This window comes from Carassius auratus, chromosome 36, assembly GCF_003368295.1.
Source record: "Carassius auratus strain Wakin chromosome 36, ASM336829v1, whole genome shotgun sequence".
Lineage (NCBI taxonomy): Eukaryota > Metazoa > Chordata > Actinopteri > Cypriniformes > Cyprinidae > Carassius > Carassius auratus.
The window spans coordinates 7,027,894-7,053,891 of record NC_039278.1 but is presented as its reverse complement, the minus strand read 5'-3'; the positions used below and the strand labels follow the sequence as shown (position 1 = coordinate 7,053,891).

The 25,998-nt window shown below is 38.8% G+C and overlaps 2 protein-coding genes across 2 annotated transcripts in view; one reads left to right on the top strand and one right to left on the bottom strand.

Moving 5' to 3' along the window:
- Nucleotides 1-1,946, bottom strand: part of LOC113055629 (LHFPL tetraspan subfamily member 5 protein-like) — a 3,911-nt gene extending 1,965 nt beyond the window's left edge. Inside the window, exon 1 of the mRNA XM_026222047.1 lies at nt 1,150-1,946. Within this exon, the coding sequence (XP_026077832.1) occupies nt 1,150-1,561 (412 nt within the window). The 5' untranslated portion in view covers nt 1,562-1,946. The remainder of the gene's footprint in view (nt 1-1,149) is intronic.
- Nucleotides 1,947-8,732: 6,786 nt separating this feature from the next.
- LOC113055095 (kinesin-like protein KIF21B) overlaps nt 8,733-25,998 on the top strand; it is a 73,348-nt gene continuing 56,082 nt past the window's right edge. Inside the window, 1 exon segment of the mRNA XM_026221070.1 lies at nt 8,733-9,134. Within this exon segment, the coding sequence (XP_026076855.1) occupies nt 9,094-9,134 (41 nt within the window). The 5' untranslated portion in view covers nt 8,733-9,093.

Here is a 25,998-nt window from a genome sequence, read left to right as displayed (position 1 = left end):
AATGCAGCTTTCCCTCCAAACGCAGTTCATAGAGTGAGATAAGATTCAGATTTGTCATTATCATTTGGCAAGGGCAATATGATGTAAATGCTCCATGGTTTTTTTTTTTAATTACTCTTGTCTACCAGAAATACTTTGCACTGGGACTGTTGCCTGGCAACTTCAGCCACACTTAACTCATCATTTATTATTCATATGTCAATATACTCTGTGCAGGGCAGCTGGTGCTGCGGTGGGTATTGCTTTACACTCACTCCGTCTCTCTCTCTCACTATCACTCTCACTTTCGTCTAATGAGTATGCATTGCAAATGCACCGTTATGTAACACGACGTGTTGAGAGGGTTATCTGTGTCCTCATTGATCAAATCATTAGATAGGATGAGACACAGCACAATTTCAGTGTATTCCACTGATAAACTGTAAAGCAGCTTTGCTTGTCAGTGAGATGTGGAACTATCCAGGGTCCTGAAGTCCTGAGTGACCTCATGCATTACAGGACTCACAGAAAGATGTTTACTTCCCTTTGAGGCATCTGAAGAGCTCAGGCAATATTAACTACATTAATAAAATTAAATCTCAAATATTTTTATTTGCATTAATTTAAATAAATCTGTAATAAAGTATAAACTTTTGATGAAACTTTTTTAAGTTAAAAATTTAAATGCTAAAAAATAAATACATAGCTAAATCTAAAATAAAACTGACATTTTTAAAAAGGAAAAACTTTAAAAACTAAAATGTCAAATATTTAATAAAAAATATAAAATAAAAGCTAATTCAAAATATAAATAAACACTATAATAGTTTATAAATTATACAAAATTAACATGACATAGAAATGACTGAACGTTATTGCATTAAATAATAAATTATTCTGTGACATATGCAAACAGATAATGTCACTTTAAATAAAAAAGCAACAAATAAATGCCACATGGTTTGATAAATAATACATTTAAGATTTTATATTTTTAAGGAAATAAATTTAAAAAAAAAAAATATATATATATATTATAATAATTCATAATATAATAATATAATATATTATTTATATGTATAATAATTATTGTAAAATGTAAGTAATAAGAACAATCACATAAGCAATGTTTATGTCATTAATAAAACTGAATGAGTTAGTTGCACTGACCAGCTGCCAGCTGCATCCATGCACAGATCTTGTAGACGCTGCCTGAGTTGCAGAAGAAGAACAAACTGAAGCAGACAATAGTCCCCACGATCAGCAGCAAAGAGATCCCAACGAAGAACATAGCGGTTTTGAAGGCACCTGAAGGTATAGATCCAAAGTCCAAAGCGCTGCCCTTACACACCAGCTCTCCTGTGATGGGGTTCCCAATGCAGTAGTGAAAAAGCCCAAAGTATCCGGACTGAGGGGTGTCAACGCTGTCTCCAATCCAGTAAGGCTGAATGAAGACCACCACACAGATGATGGCGAAGCAGATGGTGAAGATAGTCCACAGAACACCAACGGCCCTGGCGTTTCTCACGTAATTCGTGTGATAGATCTTGGCAGCCTCCTGGGCCGATAACATTTTAGTCATGTTTGCCGGAGATGACGGGCCACCCGAAGGTGTGCGTTAAAAGCAATATTCAGACAGTAGAGAACAAACAACTAGTAGTGGCTTAGAGAAATGATAATCAAACTCCAGAACTGCTTGAAATAAAGTGTGCTCATTGGATCCGACAGAAGAGAAAGTTTGCAAGCTGATGCAAGTGCTCTCTTCATTCAGACAAGCACCGTGTGGTGCTCGGAGATCACTGGATTATTAATTAATGGAGGTGTAGAGTTGCACTCTGGCTGTGTCTCAAACCTAGAGAACTGACTCATCGGCTGTGACTAAAACAGCTCCCTGTCATACTCTGTGTTAATGGGATTCACTGAAAATAGACAGACAAGTCTACAGTCCGACTGTGTCTTTAATAACAGACTGACTATATATATAAACAGACAGACAGACATAAAGATAGTTATACAGATATGCAGACACATGTATAGATAGATATACAGACAAACAGATACATAGACAGATATAGAGAGATAGTTAGATTATTATTATTTTTTAAATCATACACCAACACAAAACATAATGGAAACCTGTGAAATGGGGACAGATGAGCTCCAGACAGCACATATAATTGACAATTGCCCTCAGTTCTGAAGAACATTACATTTATTAAACAAAGATTTGAAACAACCAAAGATGGTGTTGATTTGGCCACAAATGAAATCAATTATATATTTCAATCAAAGAGCAGCATGTAAAACTGACTTGCAAAAGAAATATGAAGAAATGGTTTGACTCGGACAACATAATGATCAAATGATCAAAATGATCACATCCGAAACATAAAGGACCAAACAACGCTGACATAAGAACTGAATAGAGTTCAGTATTAAAACAATACAAAAAAGAAACACCATCGTACCAAATGTTTTACCAGAAATGAAATAATCTGAGCGCAAAAAAAAAAAAACATTTGGATAAACTTTAAAAATGTATAAAAAGAAATCCCTCCAAAACAACTCAATGACAATTATAAACAGATCAAACAAAGTCTATAAACACAGCTGATGAAGGCTGCAATATACTCTACAGGGACTCGAGGTTAACATGAGACCGGCAGAAACTGTGTGTGTGTGGTCCCCTTTAATACAAGAAGTGGATCTGAACCTGACAACATCCGAAGGGCAATAAACATGTCTCTTAAGTTGTGTAGCCGTATTTCAAACAACAGAACTGTAAACTTTCTTCACGAACACTGTGTCCTGAACCCAAGTCAGAATGGCTTTCTTACCAATCACAATCCAGTACATTTACACCCTACACACCCTAATCAATATACACATGAAACAGACCAAAAACAGAAAAATATTGGCATGCTTTGTTCTTTTAAAAAAAATAATAATAATTATATTTGGCATAACGGAAAATATATGCATATATAAAAAAAAACCTCAAAATTCTGGATGCATATAATATTGAGTCCCACCGAACCGCTACATTTTAAAGCACTACAAACCCAAGACCTGAACCCTGAAAAAAGCCCTTTCAGTGATTAACTCTAACCTGACTAACTCACACCAACACTAACCAGTCTCAGACCAGCACTGCTTCTCACCCAAACATCAAAATCAACCAAATTAATCCAAAAACACATTTCTGGAACACTGGGATCACAAAAACTGACACACAACATAACCTGCAATTCTGTTGAAGTCTAAAATCAAATGATGAATAGATAAACCATCTCCAGAGTGCAAGAGTGCCATAACAACTTATTTCAAGGGCTCCGATTTAACAAGGGGTCCATGGGAGTCTGCATCATGAGGCTTGACCCAGTAGGAGGCGCTGTGATGTTGTGAATCCACTTCTGCTGGACTCTCTGAAGACCAACAGGGCTTTCAGCTCTGAGTGAGCAGCTCATATTCAGTTTAATCACTGATTCAATAACTGCGCCAATTATTCTATTACAGTCAAGTCCTGTGTTTAGAGTTCAGACAGAATTGTATTAATCTTACGGTTAAACGTATACAGATATTGTGTGGCTAAATCAGATTAGCCCTGCTGTCAGGAAAATTGTATGTGCAAACTACTACATAATAACCCTGTCTTTTTAACAAATGGCCCTGGAAGCATTTTTAAACAGTGACAGAGAGGGACAAACAACGTTGACATTTAGAGAGAATAATGTCACCATCCCCGTCACCTGTCCCTCCGGTGCATAATTGCACAATAATTCATGATTAAAATATATGAAGCAAAGGTGCTGGGACAATAGCACAATACAGTAACCCCCTGGGGTTGAATAAGGAAATCAATGAAGTGCTCATCTGCACAATTCAGCCGTCCCACTGGCTTTGTCCTAAATCGCCGCTAGACGCATGTCAAGTGACGGACAGAACGTGCCATCTGCTGCTCTTCATAGCATTTTTAGGGCAGAGGAACAGCTTATTTTATTTCATGCCATGGAAAGCATTGATGAATAACAGTGAATTACACAACACCATTAGTACAGAAAGCTTCATAATGTGAACTGACTGCTTTATGATATATTAATAATGCTTTGCAGCTTTGATGGTAATGTGATTTTCCTCTGGGACAAAATATTTCCTTAATAATGCTTAACCAAATGATATATGAACAAACTGATCTGTCTTTTTAACATTTTCATCCCACAGCAGTGGATTACAACAGCAGACTTTCAGAGTCAGTTTACAATGCTTTAATATTTATATCTTTCTTTTATGTTGTAAATGGAAAGTCAAATTTCAAAGTGTTTGCTTGCTTTAAGGTCTGAACAAACACTGTACACTGAACTTTCAATAACGACATGACTTCCACTCACTTAACCGCAGGGGGCTCAAAAGTTGAAATAAAAAAATAAAATAAAACTTACATACAGTTGCTTTAAAAGTAGCTCAACTAAAATAATAATAATAATAATAATAGCTTTCTGTTAAGATGTTTTTGCAATCCGCTGTGTTACATTTCCATTGTTTTTCTGCATAAATATGCGCTTGACTTACTTTTGACTTAAAATAATATCTCACGCTTTATGCCTGATTTATTTGTAACACATTAATCTCAAAACCTTTTCAGCTTTCTCTTTCTGCAAATTGTAGCCTGTGGAGTATCGATATGACAGCACCCAAAATACAATCAAACACTACAACTCAATTCTTCATGAAAGATGGATAAAAATGTGCACAGGACACAAAAACCTCAAAAAAAAGATTACGACCTGCCAAATGCTGGCCAAATCACAGAGATGTTGATTCGCACGGGGCTAATATTATCACAGGACCTCCGTGTGATATGCGAAATATGGTAGGTCACTAGCGGGGGGATTCTTACTTTACAAATTACAGACATGGCCGATTCACACGGGATTTAGATCACAGACAGCCTCCACAGTCATTACCAGTGACTCGAGGTCACCAGGTGAATAGTACTGTGTTTTTCATTTTCACAACGAAACAGTGTCTCCACAACATAATGCCAGTGGCAACAGCAATAATCAAAGTTACTTTCCTTACATGAACATTTCAGCAGCGTTATGCAAATCTTCCCTCATCATGTGGGGGCATGTTAGAACGAGACATTTTAGGGGTGTGTGTTTGATCCTTAACTTTTATAAAGAATATATGCCTTTGCAACTTTACAGATCTTCTTTATGCACCAAGAGCTTGTAACACTCCAAAGAGAAAGGAAAACTTGAAATTGCGTCATATGACCCCAGTTTGCATTCCTTTAATTCAGCTAAGATGCCATGTCAATCTTCTGTTGGCCACATGTCTTCGTGATACAAATTCACAGGGCAGAGTTCACCAAACGTGATATTTGAAATGCAGCACAATTCACACGATTCTCAACACTAAATGTGACCACATGACATTTTAAAAACATATTGCTTGGGTTAAAATTAATTCAACATTTATGAAAGCCATTTTCCCCCAATGGCATTGCCCTGAGTCTCATGTTTCTGCTGTGTAAACATATTTGTATGAATAAAACTTCATAGCACACTGTAACACTAGAGACCTACAGTACATCCATTGAGTCAACTGATTGTCAACCTCTGGTCATGTACTGTGTGGTCTTTCCTCAAAGTGGCCAGACAGCTGGTGTCCATACACTTCACCAGCAGTATTCTCTAGCGATCTGATCCCACTCGTTTTGAGGTCCCTAAAACCATTTTGTTTTGCATGTCCTTTACTGTAATCCACACCGCTGCCTTTTACTTAAATCTGTATTATTTACAATCGTGATGAGCAGAGATCATGAGAAGAGTTGTGTTCCCGCCGTTGCTGAAGGCAGATGCTCATCCCGTGATGTGTTTGGCCCTCAGCTGGAGTGGGGTTTGTCTATTCACACCACTTTGTGGACATCCTAAATTACAGACAATACAAAAGCCTTTTTTTTTGTTTCGTTTTTTTGTCAGGGCATGAGCTCTAGTCTTCTTCCTAAAATTGTTCCCCTGGAAACAGTGCACAACATCCTCTTAATAATAAACTGTGTCTGTTACAAAACTGGTGGAACATCAATAGGCCCTTCCTCAAAAATGCAAGGGATTATTTTGCAATAATCATCAGCAGACTGTACTTTTTCCACTTCATGCACAGTTATGTGAGGAATAAATCACACATCATGACATATTCAGTACTTTTCTGATATACTACTGTATGTTTCACAGACAGTGTTACTAAACTGGGCTTTGTTTTTTTCTATCGCTCATTCCATACATGAGTGATCTTCCCTGTCATGTGCACTCATGTGGTTTCAAGTGGTCCAGTTTAGACTTGTCTGCTCTTTTTACCCGTCCAATACAAAAGAAACGCCTCCCTTTCTGCTCCGCCGTGACCTCACTGTCATCCCCTCCACACACCAGGCCTTTCTGTCCGTCGTGTGGCACGGACACATCAATAACCGTGTCAGTGGGGCAAGTCCCGTAGGCTATGCTCAGCCCCACTATCCCAAACCCAAACCAGGCCCAGCGTGAAATTCAGAAACCTTTGGAGGGGGTGCAACAGCACGCGACACAGAATGGAGCACCACCCCCTCATAGAGACACTCTTTTGACCACCAGACTGCCCCGACCATTGACTTCCTCCTCAGTTAACTGTGCAAACAAATTACAATAAAATGCATACCTGTAAGATACATTACGTTTACATGCATTGTAGGAAAACACACTTTTACACTAGTGTTACTGACAAAATAACACCCGATCAAGTGAACGCTGGGTGTTTGGCAAGCCCCTTCGCACACAGATGGTGATGTTGCTGGGGGGAGGAAGGATGGATGAAATTTGGGGATGGATCAGGGAGTCTGAATGTCAATGTGTGTGTGAGTTGTGTGTGTAGCCCAGGGGTCCAGACATACACACATGCAGCAGACTGACCTAGATGAAGTCAGAGCTGTCAGCTGACTCTGTGCCTGGCCGTTCCTTTGCTCTCTCTACCCAAATGTGTGGAAATGTATTCACCGGATAGAAACAGATATGGACTGTGGCTAATCTGACCCCCTACCCCCACCCACCCACACACACACACACACACACTGAACGAGTCAACCGCACTGCACCGCTCCTCTCCTGGCTGTTGTATGGATGCTTTTGTCTGGTGTGGGGCGACCATTAGAGTGAAGTGTGCTGGGATCTGGAGCCGTGTCATCACAAACTCTACCGCATCTCTGATTTGTTCAAAATCATGAATGAATCGGGATTAGTCCTTTGTTAACCCATGGGCAGATACGAGTTAGCAAAAACGGATGCATTAAAATATTCTTTTTCAAATAGCAGAAAAGGTTGATTAAAAATGTGAAACTGAAATTAGCTTATGACCTCAAAACTTAATATAGCAAACTGTGGAAAAGAGATTAAGGAAACATCAAAGAAAAATGAAAATGCACGTCACGATGCGTGTCATTCTGAATATATAGAATATAGTATACGTGTGTGTGTACAACAAAACATAGGTATACACTAACACATATTTACGTGTGTGTGTATGTTTTCTGTTTGCCTTCGATATGTAGTTTAGAGACGTTATATTTTATAATCTGATTGAAATTGAGGTTAAAATGTTAAGGAGGCATTTTCAAAAAACACCGGCTTACCCAAAGCAAGATTAACACAAAAAACAATCCTCCCCGAAGTCTCTAAAATAGCATAATGTGATGTTTTAAACTTAACACTTACATAAGTCACTAATCCAGGAGACAGGTTTTCGAGGATATTCTCAAACCTTGAGTGGTCATTTATAATGGAGGCATCTGTTTGGATGGGTTCAGAATGCTTTGGATTGTGGGTGGCTGCCCTGCATTATGCAACATGCATTCATTTATATCAAACAGCTTTATGTTTTACAGCACTGCAACTGATCCTTCCACAGGCAACAAATAATCCTCATGGGAATCTGCTGTTCTTGTGAAATTATTTAGTGGTTATTTGAACAAAGTGCTTTATCTTACAATATCTCTGTGCTCTCAGGCTGATGATACATTGGGCCTTTTTTTTTGAGCAATGGACATTTTTCCCTGGATACTTTTGATCGGTCGTGGGCCCTGTGTCTCACCTGGTTGGCCTGAGTAGCTATCATCAGCATTAGACAAGCTCAAACAATTGCATTTGATTTCAAATGCGTTTTATATTTATTGTCTTGTTAGAAATTAAAGGATATAACGCATGTTTTTTGTTTCTCACAGTTGTCTGCGTCTTTTTAAACTGATACAGTTATGGTTCCACTTTTAATGAGGAAGTCACGTTATTAAAGTTTCTCCGTTTCCCAATCGTTTACAGCCATTCTTGTTATGGTAATGTATCCAGTACATTTCTGTATTTTGTTTTGCCTTTGCTCTCTTGTGTATGATCTGCGCCTAATGGGGTGTCATAAATCATGCCCCTTGAACCCAGATCAGATCCACGTTTGCAGCCTTTTCAGATGTGAATGTTTTGTTTGACGTCTGATAACATTAAAGGCTGGAGATGACACTTTAAACACATTGATTAAAATTAGGACTGATTCGTTTGTACCTTAAAAAATTCCCAACGCAACGTTCAGATGTGTCGACTGAAGCTTCGTTTAGTCTATGACCGCTGAGTCGGCTTTTAAAGAGTAATCCGCCGCTGATCTCTAATTGGCTAATACACACATATGTGGGCGGGGACAGCAGCTCTGTGTGGTCGTGAGGCGTGTCTATCATCTGCGTGTAGACACGCCCACGCTGTTCTCAGCGAGCGCTGCACATTGAACGTGCGTGCGCACAGACGCTGTGTGTGGTTTCGGATGCACGCTCGCGCACCTCTGGCATATATGACAGGATACAAACTCGAAGGAAGAAAATATGCCAATCTCCGTCATGTTTCATTCAGTTTATACAATGCTGTGCTGCTTTCAGCAGTATTATAGAGGTTAGCCGCGATGTGTTACTGCGTAAAGCTGAGTGACGGACCGGATCGGTGGCGCGCGTGTTAACGCACAACACTGTTTTCAGTTCGTGCGTAAACTTTGCGAGAACTTGGCGGCATCGCTTCTCATTTTGACAGGCGAGGTGAAACGGCAGCACGAAGCATGGCGACACAAAACGACTGCTGTGTCAAGGTCTCTTTAAGGTAAGCCCGACTATCAAAATCTGCCGACTGCAACCATCATATCCCATTGTTTGTAGTACAGCACACTCTTCGTTGTGTTTTAGGCGCTTTATTGATCATGCACGGTTTATTTACAAGAGTTTAGAGGACAAACAGGGTTGTTGCAGTTCTCTGGGTGTGTGCTGCGCTAGGTAAGACCCGGTTGATGGGGTGGGCACATGCACAGAGACGCAGTATTGCAACCCGGGGAGAGTAAAATCTCTTGCAAGTGTCAAACACAGCTGTGCGCGATAACTTTAGTTCCCATGTTCTGCCATATACATGTTACATGCACGCATAATGACATGAATAATGCAAATCGAGACAGAAGTTATATTTAGGATCCCTAAATGTAGTGCAGTTTATACAAGTATGCAGCAAGGTGGGTTTATTTGCTTTCTTAGTTTTGCATAACTGCTGAAGGACGCCAGATGATGCAGGAATGTCTGCAAGGTGATAATAATGACACAACGACGCGCGCGCTCTCCCTCCCGGTGTCCTTATTTCCTTTGTTAAAACCCCACATTAATAAATATCGCTGTAGATCAGTATCAGATCGAGTCGCATTCTTCTGCAGTGATCATCAGAATTGCCAATCACATTAATGTCTTTATTCACTAGCGGTGAGCTCGTAAATGAAGCGCGTGTCAGCAGTCTCGAGCGGTGAGCGGCATCGGGCTGCAGCATGCCTGGAGGCGGTGGTCTAAGCATTGTCTGGATCCTCTTACGATCAGTCTGATGGAAGAAGATCGAGATCAAGTCAACTGTCTGGGTGTGTTATATTCCCGTAGCTCCGTTTCCATGCTGTAAGCCCTGCGGCGAGCTCGTGTGCACGCGTTGTATGGTGTTTTAAAGGGCCACATGGAACCGTGTTGCAGTAATGCAAGGTTAAAGTGGATCTTTTGTGTTGATGCATGGTTGATTTCTAATGCACAGTTTGCATAGAGAACGTGCTTTACTGTGGAGGCTACTCACTCAGGGTCGCACCTGCAGATGTGAAAGGGGGCATTACATCAATGAATGAAGAGGACCCACGTGTTCTGCTGAGCATCACAAAGGCGGACTGTTATTTAAAGCTATACTTCAACTGGATCCATATCCAGTGCTTGCAAGGGAGGACCGGACTGATATTGCTCAAACATCTGTGCTGCTTGGTCAGGCAAGTGTCACTGTTAGTATTGGACATTCTCAACATAAAGGGATGTTCACACTGACAGCGATGCGGAGCGATAAAATGACCCAGTGTCCATTATCAATGATAATTGGCAGCTTCTGAGAAAAGCCAGCTTGAAAATGGCAAAATTAGTGACCCACCTCCAGAGATGTTATTACAGAGGTGATAGACTAATGTTAATGCATGGGAAGAATCTTAACACTCAAGCCATTCTAGAAAAGCAGATCTGGTTAAGATTGTAGCTGACTGCCTTGAAACGTATGTGTTGAACTTAATTTCTAGAAATTACAATCTAGATTAAAGTTTGACATGAAATAGAAACCCCCAAAATTTTCAAAATGCATGTTATTGATCTTTTTGTGAACTATTCATTGATGCATGTTCAGTTTTTTTAATGTAAACTTTTATTCTTAATCATAATATCAGAACTCAATCATCCAGTGTAATGACAGCCTTCAAGTGCATTTGGGAAACTCTAAGTTTCCCACTTGTGATTACAACATTGTTTGCCCATTTTTGTGCTCGGAACTTGTAACTAATTAGGAATTAGGAATTATTAAAAAGATGTATTTATTAAAAGATCTGCCTCCGTTCAGTCAACAACCAGTGAACTGAATCCAGTACTTGCCATACATTTATTTTTTTTTTTTTCATTTGTAAATCACAATACCAAAGAAAAATATGTTGCTACTCTTGTACATCATGCAAAATGTGTAAAAAAAAAAAAAAAAAAAAAAAAGCCAAGCGGATTTGGATGCAGACATTCCTTAATATCCTCCAACTAGATGAAATTATAGTCTTGAGGGTAAAACTCTGGAGTCTGCTCTAATCATAAGCAATTTTTCTGTGAAATTTGTCAACACCAACTAGTCAAAATCCACAGACTGATTTTGACCCTCCCCAGATCTGGGCTGAAGTCGTGTAATGTAATCTAGCTGTGCTTGCGTCTCATTGTCATTTTTTTTAGGTGTTTGAAGAGGTGTCAAAGTATTGACCAATGATGGTTGCTTTTGCAGTGTCTATCATGCAATCCTCTCGAGGAGTGGCAAACTCATCAAACTTGACATATAAAGTCAAAACTAGGAAGCAATGAAATCCTCAAAGTGCCATTTTATTTCATCATTGGCAGTTCTTTTCTGGAATTTCCCTGTAGAGCCATTAGATAAGGGCAGGCAGGATGTGATTGGGCTGGGACAATGAGAAATTGAGAACATCAGTCAGTTAGTATCTTCCTTGATGCCCACTTTAACAACACACAAGATAAGATGATGGATCTTCATAATTCAGAAATTCTTTCTTGATGAAATCCCAAACCAGTAGCCTAATTTACAGTCTTGTGAATGGTTTTGTTCTGCATTTACAGTAAGTCACGTCATTGCTGTTGTTTGGGAAATAAACTACTTCCCCATCATTATTGAGAGATCATCCTTGCCACAGTGTGAATATGGGATCTCAACGTAGGAAGCTCAGCTTCACTTCTCACGAGTTGACCCTTTTTCTACCTCATTTCCTCTTAATCGCTATCAAAGCCTGTAGTTGAGAGATTGATTATGTTTGTCCCTCTGTGGGTGGGAGTTTGCATCTGTATCGTGTGTGTGTGTGTGTGTGTATTTCCCCATGGGTGTATGTCATCTGGAGGCCATCTTTCCTTGCCTCCACCCTTCTGGTGTAGACAAGTGAGACGTTCTCCAGGAGTGTTGACTCAACAGCTCTGGTATAATTAGACACCAAGCGAAAATTTGTTCTGCTGATGATTTTCTTGCCTGATAAAAGATGGTTGTCCATACTGTGGCGGCAGGCTGTCTGTATCTCCTAGGAATCCCTTCAGGGTCTCAAGATAAAACGTCTTATGATTTTATATTTTTAGGAACGATCTAACATCACTAGCTGTTTTTAGTCTCCTTTCTCTTTGAACTGAGCTCAAACTTAATGGTTGCCAGATAAGTGCTGACAGTTTTGAGAAATGCAGGATCTGTTTATGTGTCCAGTCTGCTTCCTACTGACATGACTTGATCTTTTCTCAAGGGTCTGGCTGAGAATGCATGGGTTTGTGGGGGGATCATGTTAATAGTGGAGGCTCCTGGACACTAGACTCGTAATTGCTTTGTTTATGAGAATAGCATCCTCCAAGACTTCAGGGTAAAGCGTTCTGGGTCTTTGAGATCCTTGGCATCCCCAAGAGTTACATGGTAGAGGTGATCACAAATGACAGCGTGCATAATGAAGATAAAATTAAAATCTGTTAAAATCAAGTCGCCAAGTAGAGCCATTTTGGATAAAGCAAGCAGTTTCGGCCCAGATCCGGCCCACATCTGGCTCGTATGGATTTCATTCAGGACGGATCTGGGCCGAAACTGCTTGCTGTCTGGGATATGAGCTAAACGCAAACTGCGTACGCTATACTGTGTCAGCCGCACAACAAGGGTAGGTTTCTGCATGTATTTACACTTTGATTAAAAATACAAACAGTGCATCAGTGCAGTGCGGCTGACACAGAAGAGCGTACGTTGTCTGCGTTCAGCTCATATTCTCCAAAAAAAAGAGTGGAAAATAGTTTATGGAGAAGATTTTGGGTTATTTAGTTGAATATTTTGATTTAATTTAGACACATAAATGCAGAAGACGGCCTAAACCATGTTTTGCTGCATAAATGCATGGCGAAGTATCTTCTTTGGTCCTTTCTTGATGTTTACTAATAGAAGTACTTCCTCAACTGCCACGAGGCGTGCCTTTTTCTGTCGATCTCAGTTTCTTTACTTCCTGTTGATGCAATATTTAGGCCCTGGGTGGCAGATAGGGCGGAGTCCCGTGAGTTTAAACCTCACAACCACAATACGCGCTAGCCAGCGTTTTTTATGAACAGACCATGTCATCACATTCACCTCACTGCAAGTCAGTCGCTTACATTGAAGACCCCGATTGCATGCTACGTTGTGAAAATCTCACTATGACTATCCTTCCTGCTGTTTCCACAGGAAATCGTTCGCCCTTCAAGACAGTAGATTGTGTGTAGTTGAATGCGTTGAGTTAATCGCACCACACAGGAAGTGATAGCTGAGGGGGTCAGAGGTATGTTTCTGTGACCTACTTGTGACATTAGTCTCAGTTTCTCGCAGACAGGAAGACGTGCTATTAGATGCAGCCAGTAGTCAGTTTGCCTCAGGGCTTCCCTTTAAAAACCTTCCAGACCCACCGACACTGACTCACTGACACGAGAGCATCAATTGATAACGTCTAGATGCTGTTCTGGTAGACATTGACGAAAGAAAAGGCTTGTTGTGTTTTAGATGAAAAGGGGAAGAGGCTGGGAGGGAGGCGGGGAGAGAAAGAGAGTGAGAGGGCAAGAGAAAACAGGAAGTGTCTTTTTCTCTTTCAGTGTCAAAAGGCTGTATAGCAAAATCAACATTAACTCTCAGTGGAAGAATACAAAGAGAGGCATTTATTAATTATTTGTGTGTGTGATAAGTGACTTTGTGTGTTTTTAGGGCACAAATAAATGGCTGCATGTCACGGTCTCTCACAGAAAGCAATGTCATTGGTTCATAGAGTAAAGCCACTGCAGTGTGACTTCAGGGTGTTGTGAACACATAAGATGTTCTTTACTAAGCATAAACAGGACATTATTCAAAGGATAGTTCACTACAAAAGAAAAATTATTGTGCTTTTTCATGGAATTCAATTGAAAGATGCTTTGCAGAATGTTCTCGCTGTGCTTTTCTATCTGTATTTATATGCACAGGAGAAATTACCCCATGGTTTACTCATTCTCAAGCCATCCAAAGTGGATAGGACTTTCTTTTTTCTAGATTTATGCAATCTGAGTTCTATAAAATATCCAGGCTCTTCCTAGCTTTATAATAGCAGTGTTTGTATAGCTCAAGAAAGTGCATCTATTCATCATAAAAAGTGCTCTACACTAAATAAAGCCCTAACACCTAGGATGGTCTTAGGGCGAGTAAATTATTGGGTAAATTTCATTTTGAACTGGCCCTTTAAGAAAGATTGATTTCTTGAAATGTGTTTATGCAAGGCTGATGGATTTATGCGTGTACTTGTAATGTACTTTTACTTTAATTGGGATCAAGTGAGCATGACATAAGTGTTTCCAGCGTTTCCTCTTTGGTCGTGTTTAATCTTATCATAGTTGCAAATTAATTAACCTAGAGGACTTCATGGTTTTTTGCATTTAGTATTTCTGAACTTTTTGCTGACAGAAGCTCTTTTTGCTCTTATTCAAATTTCAGCAAAGGTTCAGAAAACTTCAATAAGGTTTATCCTTTATGAATGTGAAGTACACATACATGGTCTATTATTCCTCCTTCACGCTCCGCTGGACTCTCTTGGCTCCCTGCCGGACTGTCCAAGGGCCACGCTGCAACACGGAGGCCGCAGAGCACAGCCCCCTCCCTCAGATGCTGGACCGCATTCAGGCCGAGCTCGTACCCTGGCCTTTGAAATCTAACTGACCCCCTGCTGCCCTCTCCAGCCACCCCCCCCTCCTATAGTCCTGCTTTTCTCCTGTGAATTGGGGGGTTGTGGGACAATTAAGTCAATAGACCTCTGGTTTTGGACCCTTTGCACCGGTCCTTCAGTTACTGCTGTAACAGAACCAGGGCCGGGACGATCACACAAGGCTCAGTTCACCCAGGGATTGGAGCACCCAGTGAGGGCTTGTCTGCTTTGTTCACAGGACCTTCTGGACATTGCACAGCTTGTAAACGATAACAAAAAAAGTTGTTTAACGGGTCTAAGGGACCAGCTGGTGATTAGGTATCTTAAGCCGTAAGAAGCTTAAATAGGTCCTGGGGTCTCTGGTGAAATTGGTTTTGCCTCCTTATTAGTGGAAGCAAAAAAAGGCAGCTTCTAAGGCAACCATCATTGCTCATTAAATATTGGTGTGTAACTTCCACACTGCAGACTTGTATTGTAGTTAAAATTGTACAGCTTGATGAAGAGAGATGTGCTGTTTTTAAGCAGTCAAACTTAGATTTTTAACCCAGTTTGCTATGAAAAAATAAATAAATAAAATAAAATAATAGAAATCCCATAAATTTGCCAAAAAAAAAAAAAAAAAAAAATTTTTTTTTACATCTCTTGTGCTCACCAATATTTGATCAAATATAGTTATATTGTGAAAAAAAAATTCTAAAATAATAGTTTTTTCTATATATACTAAAATATATTGTAAAATATAAATTTTAGGGCCACATTTAAAAAGGAAAAGCAATATAGCTTGAGAGCGCACTTTCAAAAAGGCGCTAATGGAGTGCAGATGTTTGCCGGTGATTTACTGAAATGCGCAAATGAAAAGACCACAGACGCAGCCAGATCTTTTCCATAAGAACCAGAGCAATCTACCGACAATAGATCAAATTAGCATCTTCAAGGCATGCTTTTTTGAGCTTTAAATAATGGCGCAAATACCAGTAATTTAGTGAGCGTAAATGTTAGTAAATCGTGTTGCGTGATTCATTTAAATACTCTCCTCCTATAATTTTGCGTCTGAAAGGGAAACTCCTACAAATGCATATGGTCAGGTGCAAAAATAACCGTCCACACCTTTTCAGTGCTAATTCTTCACTGCACATCTTTAGTAAATCATGACAGTACTATTTTAATTCCAAAAGACGATTTGTGCTGGCACAAGCTGCAAGTAAATCTGGCCCTTAATGTAGTATTCTTTGTAAGTTTTACAAATGATTAAATGTAATTATAAACGGTCAAAAGTCACATTTACCATTGCTCCGTGAAATTTTGTGGGTGGAGTCATTTCAGTTGGACCAGGAATTTTGCATAAGGCAATTTTGCCACATTGACTTCTGTGTGAGTGGTGTTTCATTCATCACTGACGATAATCCATGGATATCACTTTTCTCTTGTGTCATGGTGACAGACCTGATTGAGAACTGCATGTGACTGTTTGTTTGGAGGTGTGTGTACCCCTCGAGGAAACACACATTTGCTTACAAAATGCGTTAGATGGCATATAGCGTCCTCACCCCAGGGACTTGCTCCCACCGAGGCTGGGTCACGCTGGGCCGTGGACTTCTGTCTGTCCCGGCAAACACAACAGGGTTCTGGGGTTACTGAGGGCCACTGCTTGTTTAATTCATGCTTGGGGCCAACAGGAACAGATGAATCTCATGTGTTCAGAGGTGGATTACCATATTACTGTTAACGCAGTAGAGCATCATCATTTTATTTAAAGGTACTGAACTGATGAATACAAATACTTTAGAAGTGACCTTTTATAAATGGCCTCTTTGCATGATTAAGATCTGTCTGCTACTTCCCTGAATATACTTATTTTTACCACACAATATGCTCTCAATCTCACACACACACACTCAGTGACTCTACCAGCTGTGATCTTAAGGTCGTCTGACCTTGAAATGGGTATTGAGAGAGAGAGAGGAAAGACGGAACCAATGTGCCAAAGTCATTCTTTTAAAACATAACACACATCTGTGAGTGTGAGTTTGGACTGGATTATTAGCATATTGCACACTATTGCTTAATACACACACATATGCTTCTTAGTATTAAAGTAGCATGTGAAACATTATTACACAAAGATTTAAAAGAATATAACGTTATGTTTTTACATGATTTAATTGATGAAGATGCTGAGTAACTGTTCACCTGTTCTCCTCAGGTATATGCAGGTATATGCACACAGTTTTCATAACATTCATAATGCCCCTGCCTTTCTTTAGTTTACTCATCAGAGCATTACTGCTTTTTATTGCTGTTCCCCTCAGCGTTCTTGACTGTCCAGTGCATGACTATTTTGTGTGCAAAGCCCTTCTTAGATCTCTGTAATGGGGGTAATCCCATCCTGCAGGCCTTTCGTATCTCTGAATGGCTCTCTGGGAGTTGTAGTTCAGATGAGTTTTGGAATCAGAGCTCAATGTCTTTGTGAACCATTAATTGGGCATGTTGTAGATGCTTTAGAGGCTCATCAGATTATTAAGCAAGTGGGTGAAATGGGCTCTGTGCTAATTAAGTCCTCCAACTTTGGTACAAAACCTAGCAAGCCACCTACCTAGGTGAAATTTTAAAGGGAAAGTTCATCCATAAAATTTAAATTGACATGTACTCACCATCATTTCATTCCAAACTTGTTTTACTATAAAACACATATTTTGGGGAAGTGTTTTTAGCGCATTTTTTTTTTTCAAATGGTGAAAATCATTAATTTGCAAACTGTGCAATTCAAGTGAAGTGCAGCTTGACATTGATTCTAATAGAGATTGATGTTAGCATGTTGCAAAATGAATGACTTGATATTTTGACACAGATTATGGAAGCCCGTTTTGGTTACTGAATAAAAAATAAAAAAGGTAATTGACTTTTTATCTCACAATTCTGACTTTTTTCCCTGAGCATTGCAAGTTTAAATCTCGTAATTCTGACTTTTTTCCCACACAGTTGTGAGTAAAGAAGTCAGAATTGTAAGATAAAAAGTCACAGTTACCTTTTTTTTATATATTTTATTCAATGGCAGAAATGGGCTTCCATAGATTATTCCTTAGAAGGAGTAGTAAAATATTTAATTTGTCTGGAATGAAAACTGCTGAAACATCTTTCCGAAAAAAATTGGAACCATTGGAATCAGTTGTCAAGTTAGACAACTCAAGCATGTCAAGCATGAGACAGCACTGACGAACAGTAGGTCCATTTCCATTATCCAATTGTGCAAATTTTAAATTGCGAAATGAAAATACGCCTAATGGAAACACATCAATTTCTCCAAAACGCCCATATATTGCAAAAACGTTTTTACAAACATGAGGTGTTTTTTCTGGCCATTTAAAAAAAATATTTAGCAAAACTGCAATTAAAAATAATGGCTGGTGGAGTGGTTGCAATTTTATGTAAATCTACCAAAATCTTACCCATCATCACTTGCGAGAGGAAAAAAAATGTTTTATTCACATTACATTGGTTAACGGAAACGCCGCCGTTACACAATAGTTTTTTTATCGACATTTATAGAATATCGCAAAGGTTTTGTGCAAATTTGTAATGGAAACGCAGCTAGTGTTTCAAATCTCTCTCTGATTCCTTTTTATTTTATTATATTGCTTAAGCAAATCCACTCACTGGGTTTTTGAACAGCTTCTTTGTTATAGATAATGTGTAAGTTTACGTGGAATATAGGTGTTTTTGTAATAGTCAGCACAGTGGTTTGGATATTTTGTGTGTGTTTGCACGCATTTATTTTTTTAAACATGATGGATTTGCATGTGTATGCATTTGCTTTGGTGCCAGCTTGAGCACAGGGGAGTGGCAGACGTCCACAGGCACTACTTGAGTTATGGAGCTTAAGCAATCTAACAAAGTGACTATAGGTACTATACCTCAAGCTTTTCAATTACAATCTCTGGCTGCCCAGTGACATCATGTTTATGTGTTGAGGAACTAGAATCCATTGTTGCACAATAAAGCCCCTATATGATTGTCTGCACCTTTTCTTTGGTTCTGGACATGGAATATCCTGGCAATGGTATGACTGGCTAGTCTGTTCTGGGAACCTTGGCAATCCGCTAGTGTTGGGCGATGTGGCCATTTTTCAAATCGTCATATCGTCAACCCGTGAGATCGACGATACACGATAATATTGTGCATGGGTGGAGCAAGAGAGAGACTCTTTGTTCTTGTCATATCATAACTATTTGTTGTTTTAAACCGTGCAGGTGCGCGCGAGAGAGCCTATGGAATCACCAATAATCAAAAAAATATACTTTCAAACATGCTGATAAACTAACATTAAATATACTGTATTTAAAACAGATAGTTCATGTATAGTCATACGCTGCTGTCATATCATGTGTCCTGTGACAAATCTTCCGTATGGAAGTTAACAGTCTAAATGTTCTGCAAAATCAGTCAACGGTGAAAATGAATAGTAGATTTCAGTTTAACACTAAATTTGGGCTTAAACAAACACTTTAAATATAAAGAATTAAAAAAAGGTAAGTTCATATAACAAGGCGGCAGAGGGAACTTATCATCCATAGTGATTCTCACATAGTCCTTCTACGTCACCACATAGTGTGCGTTACAAGTTAAGTGATCAGTCTTTAAGAGAAGGACTACGTGAGAACCTCTATGGATGTTATTATTTTGTCTTTACTTTATTCGTAACACCGAGAAAGAGTTAATCTCTCATGTATGAGAAGAGCGTGTTGTCGTTTACCAGCCATTAAATGTGTGGGAGACCAACTCCTTGTTATCGATCCGTTATCCGAGTCAAAGCGTTTCAACTTCTTTAGCGACCACAGGCTCTAATCCTCTTTTGCGCGCGCATGTGTGAAATGCAGTGCTGAAGTGAAATAGCTGGGCAGTTTGATAGCCGAATTATAATAGGCCGCCTAATAAAAATAGTTATTATTATTATAATTGAATACATTAATAGGAGAATGAGCTTAATATTGTCTTGACTATCGACAGAGAAATCTGCTTACGTCAATATCTCTGACTATCATCGATACACGATATTATCGTCTATTGGCACAACCCTACAATCCACACTTGCTCGTTTCCTCACAGCTTTTTCCCAGCTGCCCCCCGTTTAATACATGAGGTGGGCCAATATCCCTGCTGCGGCCCGTCCTTTCACTTTCTCTCAGGTAAAGGATGGCGCAACTGAAAATCCCCAAATCTGCCAAAATCACAAAGGGATGCAAGAATCAAGCCAGAATCTCCAGATTCACCATAAAATGGTCCATCCTCTGGTCCTCAGGAGCTTCATCTGTGGATAGACACATTGTGGAAAGTAGATGTTTTGGAATATTGTTTGGAAACTTGGTCAAGTTCATGTTAGTAGCATAGGTTTGAAAATATGATTGAAAATTTTTTTTTGGCCTTGTGCTTTAATACTGTGAATGGTGTCTGTCTATGACCTGGAGCTCCATGGACTCTGTTTCTCTGCAATTTTTGTAAAAGGCTTTTGAGAGTAATATATTGTTCTGTAAAGATCAATGTGATCAATAATGGGTTGCACGTATGGGGAAATGACCGGCTCGCAGAGGGAAACGCTAATGCTCAAAGGACTCACTGAACATTTACTGAATCATTTTTAAAACATTGCCTGCCTTTAAGACTCTGATGACCACAACCTTGCATTTTTAGAATTAATGGTGATCATTTCCATGAAGCTGAAATCATAACCACCTTTTTAAACAGATTGATTTTTATTAATGTTATTCTTTGTATTCATTCTATTATTTAAGAAAGGAAAGGCTATGTTTAGAGTAGCATGTGATACTAGTTCTACAGTAGTATGTAAAATACTGTTAATAGTCATCTTTATTTTTTAAAGAAATTAATACTTTTATTCATCATGGACATATTAAATTAATTAAAAGTGAAAGTAAAGACATCTGTACTTACACTGTTCCTGTTTTACACAAATCTGGTTCCTTTGACTTTGTTCATTAACGAATTATGAAAAAATGCAGAAAGCACTATTTTCAACATTCATAATCATGCATATCATTATATTTCTGAAGGATCATCTGACACTGAAGACTGGAGTAATGAAATTCAGCTTTGATCACAGGAATGAATGACATTTTATAATAGAAAATGGTTCTTTTAAATTGTAAAACTAATTCACAATATTATTGTTTTTACTTTTGATCCAATAAATGCTGCCTTGGTGAGCAGAAGAGACTTAAAAAAAATCTTACCAACCCCAAACTTTTAAAAGTTAGTGTACCGTGTCCCCTAATGAAAGCACTTGAATTGACTCATTTTTTCCAGCAGTATGATCGAATGAAACTGAGCACTTTAGACCATTACTCTTAACGTCTTTTTTTGTTTTTGTTTCATATCTTGAATTCCCACTATTATACCAGTATCAGCCATTCTGTTCTCCAGCTCCCATGGGAATTCAGTCAAACCTTTCAAAGTCATTGTTGTTGCCCTTCTCAGCACATTATTTTCAAGATTCAAAGCTGTGAATATCTGGTTTCTGTGGCTCTGAATAGACCCGTTCCCATCAGGACAGTATCACGCTCAGTCACCCCTGTAGTCGCCCCTTAATGAACTGAACAACAGTTCCTCTCATTCTCACTTCAAAGACTATTATCAATGTGGTGTCACTGCAGTGCTGCTGTATCAGGTTCACACATGACTCTCAGCTTTCCGGGGCCACATGTTTTACAATCACATGCTCGCATTGTTCTCTGTGCGCAGTGGGGCAGTCAAAACAGAGCCACCTTGGTGACTCTAAACACAGAAGACAGGAAGTGCAATGACGGAATAACCGTCCGCTTTCTATTCATTACCTGTCTGAGATAAACAAGAGCTTTTTATGGCCCACTTGGAGAAAATTTAGAATGGCATTTACAAGCTGTTGCTCGGAGATACATCAATATATGTCAGTGAAACAATAGAGACATGATTCTCAAAAGCTTCTAAATTTATACACATTTCAAAACAGAAGAGGGTATGAATACATTTGATGTATTTCCTGAGTTGTTTTCAGCTTAATGTCTATGAACAGTGTTTGTAGCTTGTAGTCGATTACCACAGAAACGAATTTCATTGTGTTGCAGGAAATATGCTTATAATGGAAACTTGGCATGGAAGCAGACAGAAATGCAAATTGAAAAATTAAAATATGCAAATATTGTGCTGTTTTGGAAGTATAACCCCTTGCATAAGCCGCCACAAAATAAGGGTTTTGTGGCTGGTTGGCGAGGCATTACTTTGCAGTTGCTAAGGTTTTCCGAGTGGTTGCTAGGGTGTTCTGCATGTTTTCTCGATGGTTGATTACTAATCAAGTCTAGATGGGCCAATGACAAAGAGTCTTGAAGATAAAGATAATGATCTTTTTTTTTTAAACAAATCTGGTTTGAAATCTATATGTTAAGTTCTTAGAAATACGCACTTGGTTTTCGTGATCCTTATATATGTTTTTGAAGAAGTTTTAAATCGTTTTCAAGAAATATTCAAATTAATGACTAAAAATGTAATTGGAGTATCAATAGAGTAAAACTTACCAAATATACAGAGTGTAGACATCAGTCACTAATTTCAAAATAAATGTTGAAATATTTTATTGATAAAATGCATTATTAATTGATTTCATATGAGGATTCTTTGTATGATATTTCCTATTTATTTTTCATCCCAGTGTTTTTGTAAGTTAGTTGTACCACATGACTTTGGCTGCACCCATTGATTGGCTGAACAATTTCTTTTTTCTTTCTCTGGACTCATTTACATCTTGCTCATAAAAACACTGAAATATGACCATGACGTGAATATGTAACACATGGAGTGTTTTCTTGAGGTATTTGGACGAGTCTCTCCAGCGTGGTTTAAGACAAGCAGGAGCTGGGGTGAATTCTCAGTTTGGTTAAATCCATTGGTTTTGATAACCTCTTTTCTAAAGGGCAAGAAGGAAGTGCTGGTATGTGTTTGAGGTGAAGCACCAGACATCCTCCTCTTCCTTGAGAGATCCAAAAACACCACAAACACACTTAGTCATTCTTTTTATCTCTATTTCTCTCTCACACACACAGGCTGACGTATTCTGCTGTTTATATTTTCATGAAATCTTCATCGCAGTGCCAAAAACTTCCGTATTTTGCTTCAAGTGAGATGAAACGCTGCAGATGTGTGTGTTTTGTGCAGATATAATTATGGCACATGGGTTTTTCGCAGTCGCTGTTTACACTCATCATTAGGTGTGTGTGTGTGTGTGTGTCCACGTGTTTTTGTGTGTTTATGCGCATGTGCAGACAGGACAGGCTAATCCTAATCTCGATTACACATTTGCGTCATATGCCTGTATCTGGAGGATGACTGCATGACTCACAAGAGAGAGAGGATATGAGAGATGGAGGAACTCATTTTGGAGGATTGAGGTCAGGAAAGAGGCAGAGATGAGGTAGAGGACCATGTAGGAGGAGGGTAAAAAGAGAGGAGAAGGTTGGTGGAAGCTGTTCCGTGTGGGTGGAGGTGGGAAAACCGGACTGTGGGAAGGAGATCTGACATCTGGAGAGTCTCTCCACCTTCAAACAGGGGCCCACAGGGAGAGGAGAGGTCAACACTCCTACCCTGAAACACACACGCAGTGTGATTCCTGTGAAACTGGGGCTCTTAACTAGCTCTCAGGTCTTTATTTGCGGTTGAGGATGCACAAACCCATGTCTCTTTCAGGTCCTGGGCCCCCCATAAACAGAGGTCATGCCTATCTGATGGTCTCCAGATGAGACGGAAACATCATGTTAGGACTATAGAGTTACGTAGAGCTTCATGATGGTTAAACCCATCATCAAAAATGATTATGAATATTAATTCTAAAACTTCTCATTTGATTTTTTTTTACATTTCAATTGAAATATTACTTATACATGTAAGCACAAATTGAGATCATTTGAGCTTATAAGTTTAGAGTTTTCTGATTTATTTCAGTTGCCATTTTCTAATTATCAATATTAAACCAAACCATTAAAAATGTAATCTAGGAATATTAAAACCGTAAAACACTGAATTTGGGGGAAAAATTAAACCGATTTCAAAGATCTCTGATATCATGTTTTGATTAAGTGGACTCTGGACAGGCCAGCTTTTGATTTATCCAGCCAAATTTTTTTCAAATTCTGTGACATTGCATTGTGGAAATCACTGAACCCTGTGTCTATCATCTAGATTAACACATTATCTACATTATCAAAACTTAAAACCTTAAAAAGCTTTTCTCAAAAGCTGAAACAGTGAAGTTCCTAATATTAACTTTTCAAATTCTGATGACATTTATGGTCAAAAAACAACAACATCATCAACAACAACAACACAAAAAAACCTTCGCAGTGTTTCACAGAGGTTGCATAAGTGCCTTTATTCAGGGACCACATCTGCAAAAAAACAGCTGAGATTGCTAATAGGATTTATTACAGTCCAGGAGTGAGTTTGGAAATTTCAATTATAGAGAGTAGCACAGACGGCCTCATGGAGATACACGGAATGACTTTATTACACTTTCATTTGAGCAGCGTATGGCAGTGGAGATCAATAAACTTCAACCTAGATGTTTATGTGCTCAGACCATCAGTGCTAATCACAGAGCGCTAATATGCATGATTGCCAGGTTTAAAGTTTAAAGGTATAGTTAACCCAAAAACGTAACCTTATGTGTTCTCACCCTCACATTGTTCCAAACTGTATGGATTTCTGTGTTGTGTTGAACACAAATGTTTATTTTGGTAAGATATATTTGGAAGAATGTTGTTGAGTAAACAGTTGCTGGTAGCCATTGACTTCCATTGTATTTCCATTGACTTCCATGGCTAACAGCACCTTTCTTTAAAATATCTACTTTTTTTGTGTGTGTGTGTGTGTGACAGAAACTCATACAAGTTCGGAACTGAATAGGTGGGAGTAAATGGCAACATTTTTCATTTTTGGGTAAACTATTTCTTTAAAACAGACATTGCAGTGTCGCCCACAGACTTGGATTTATTTCTGGCAGCATAGATTTGCAAATTCACCACTAATAAATCATATATGGGAAGAATATATGTCCATTTAAGAGAAAAGCTGTGGGTGATTTAAACTCCTAACATCTGGCAACCAAGCGCAACAGTTTGTGGAAGCTTGTTATCACTACAAGATATCAGAAATGTCGAATAATAGAAATGAAACACTGCACATGATTTTGCTTAATTGTGCTTAATAATGCTCCAAATACATAGCTCTGTGGTGGTCATCTGGGAGACGTAGGTTCGAAGCAGTGATGAAGCCTTCAGGATGAAACACCGATCTGAGAATTAGTGTCCTTTAACTGTTGTGTCTGGGTTTCTGGCTCATAGAGTCGCAGGGATTGATCAGCTGGTAAATTTTGCAGACATGTTCCAGATGTCTCACGAGATGTGTGTGTGTGTTTGCCATCTGCCTGCACCTGTCTGCCACACACACACTTCACACACTGTAAGCGGATTCTGGTTGTTGTCCTTGGCATGGCAGCCAAGTCTGTGTTTGTGTGTGTGTGTGTGTGTGTGTGTGTGTGTGTTTGAGGTTGAGTCTGTATTCATCTGTTAATATGCTCAAAGGGGCAAGTAATGAGAAATCTAATTTTCCTTCATCTCATTTAGCTTGATGTATTATGTAGCTTTCAGCACTCAAAACTTCCTCCTCAGTCCAAAAAGAGCCGTTATTGAAATGAAACTGCAAAGATGGCTTTTTCTGAAACATATGTTATTTACTATATTTAGCAAATGTCAAAATTATTATTCCTTTATTCTGCTCTCTATATAATGCATACATTTGCTTGTAGCATGTAAAACAATCAATTTGTAGTTTTATATTTATTTGTTTATTGAAATATTCTGGTAGTTTGTCTAAACAAAGTGGAATATAATTTTTATGTTGGCCATTTATCTCTATCCAACTGTAATATGTAAATATTTACTAATTAATATTGGCTTATTGGTGTTGGACAGAATTGCAAAGAGATATACACATTATATACATATATTAAATGTGTATGGCTTTTTAATGGTGGTAGTTGTTGGTGTTTTTGTTCATGGTGGAAATTATTTGAATAAAATCATTATTTAAATTAGTAAGTCGAAAGAAAACTGCAGTGGAAATGAGCTTTCTATGTATGTCGATGCTTCTGAGGCTTTCATGCAAATCATTCCCATCTCCAGG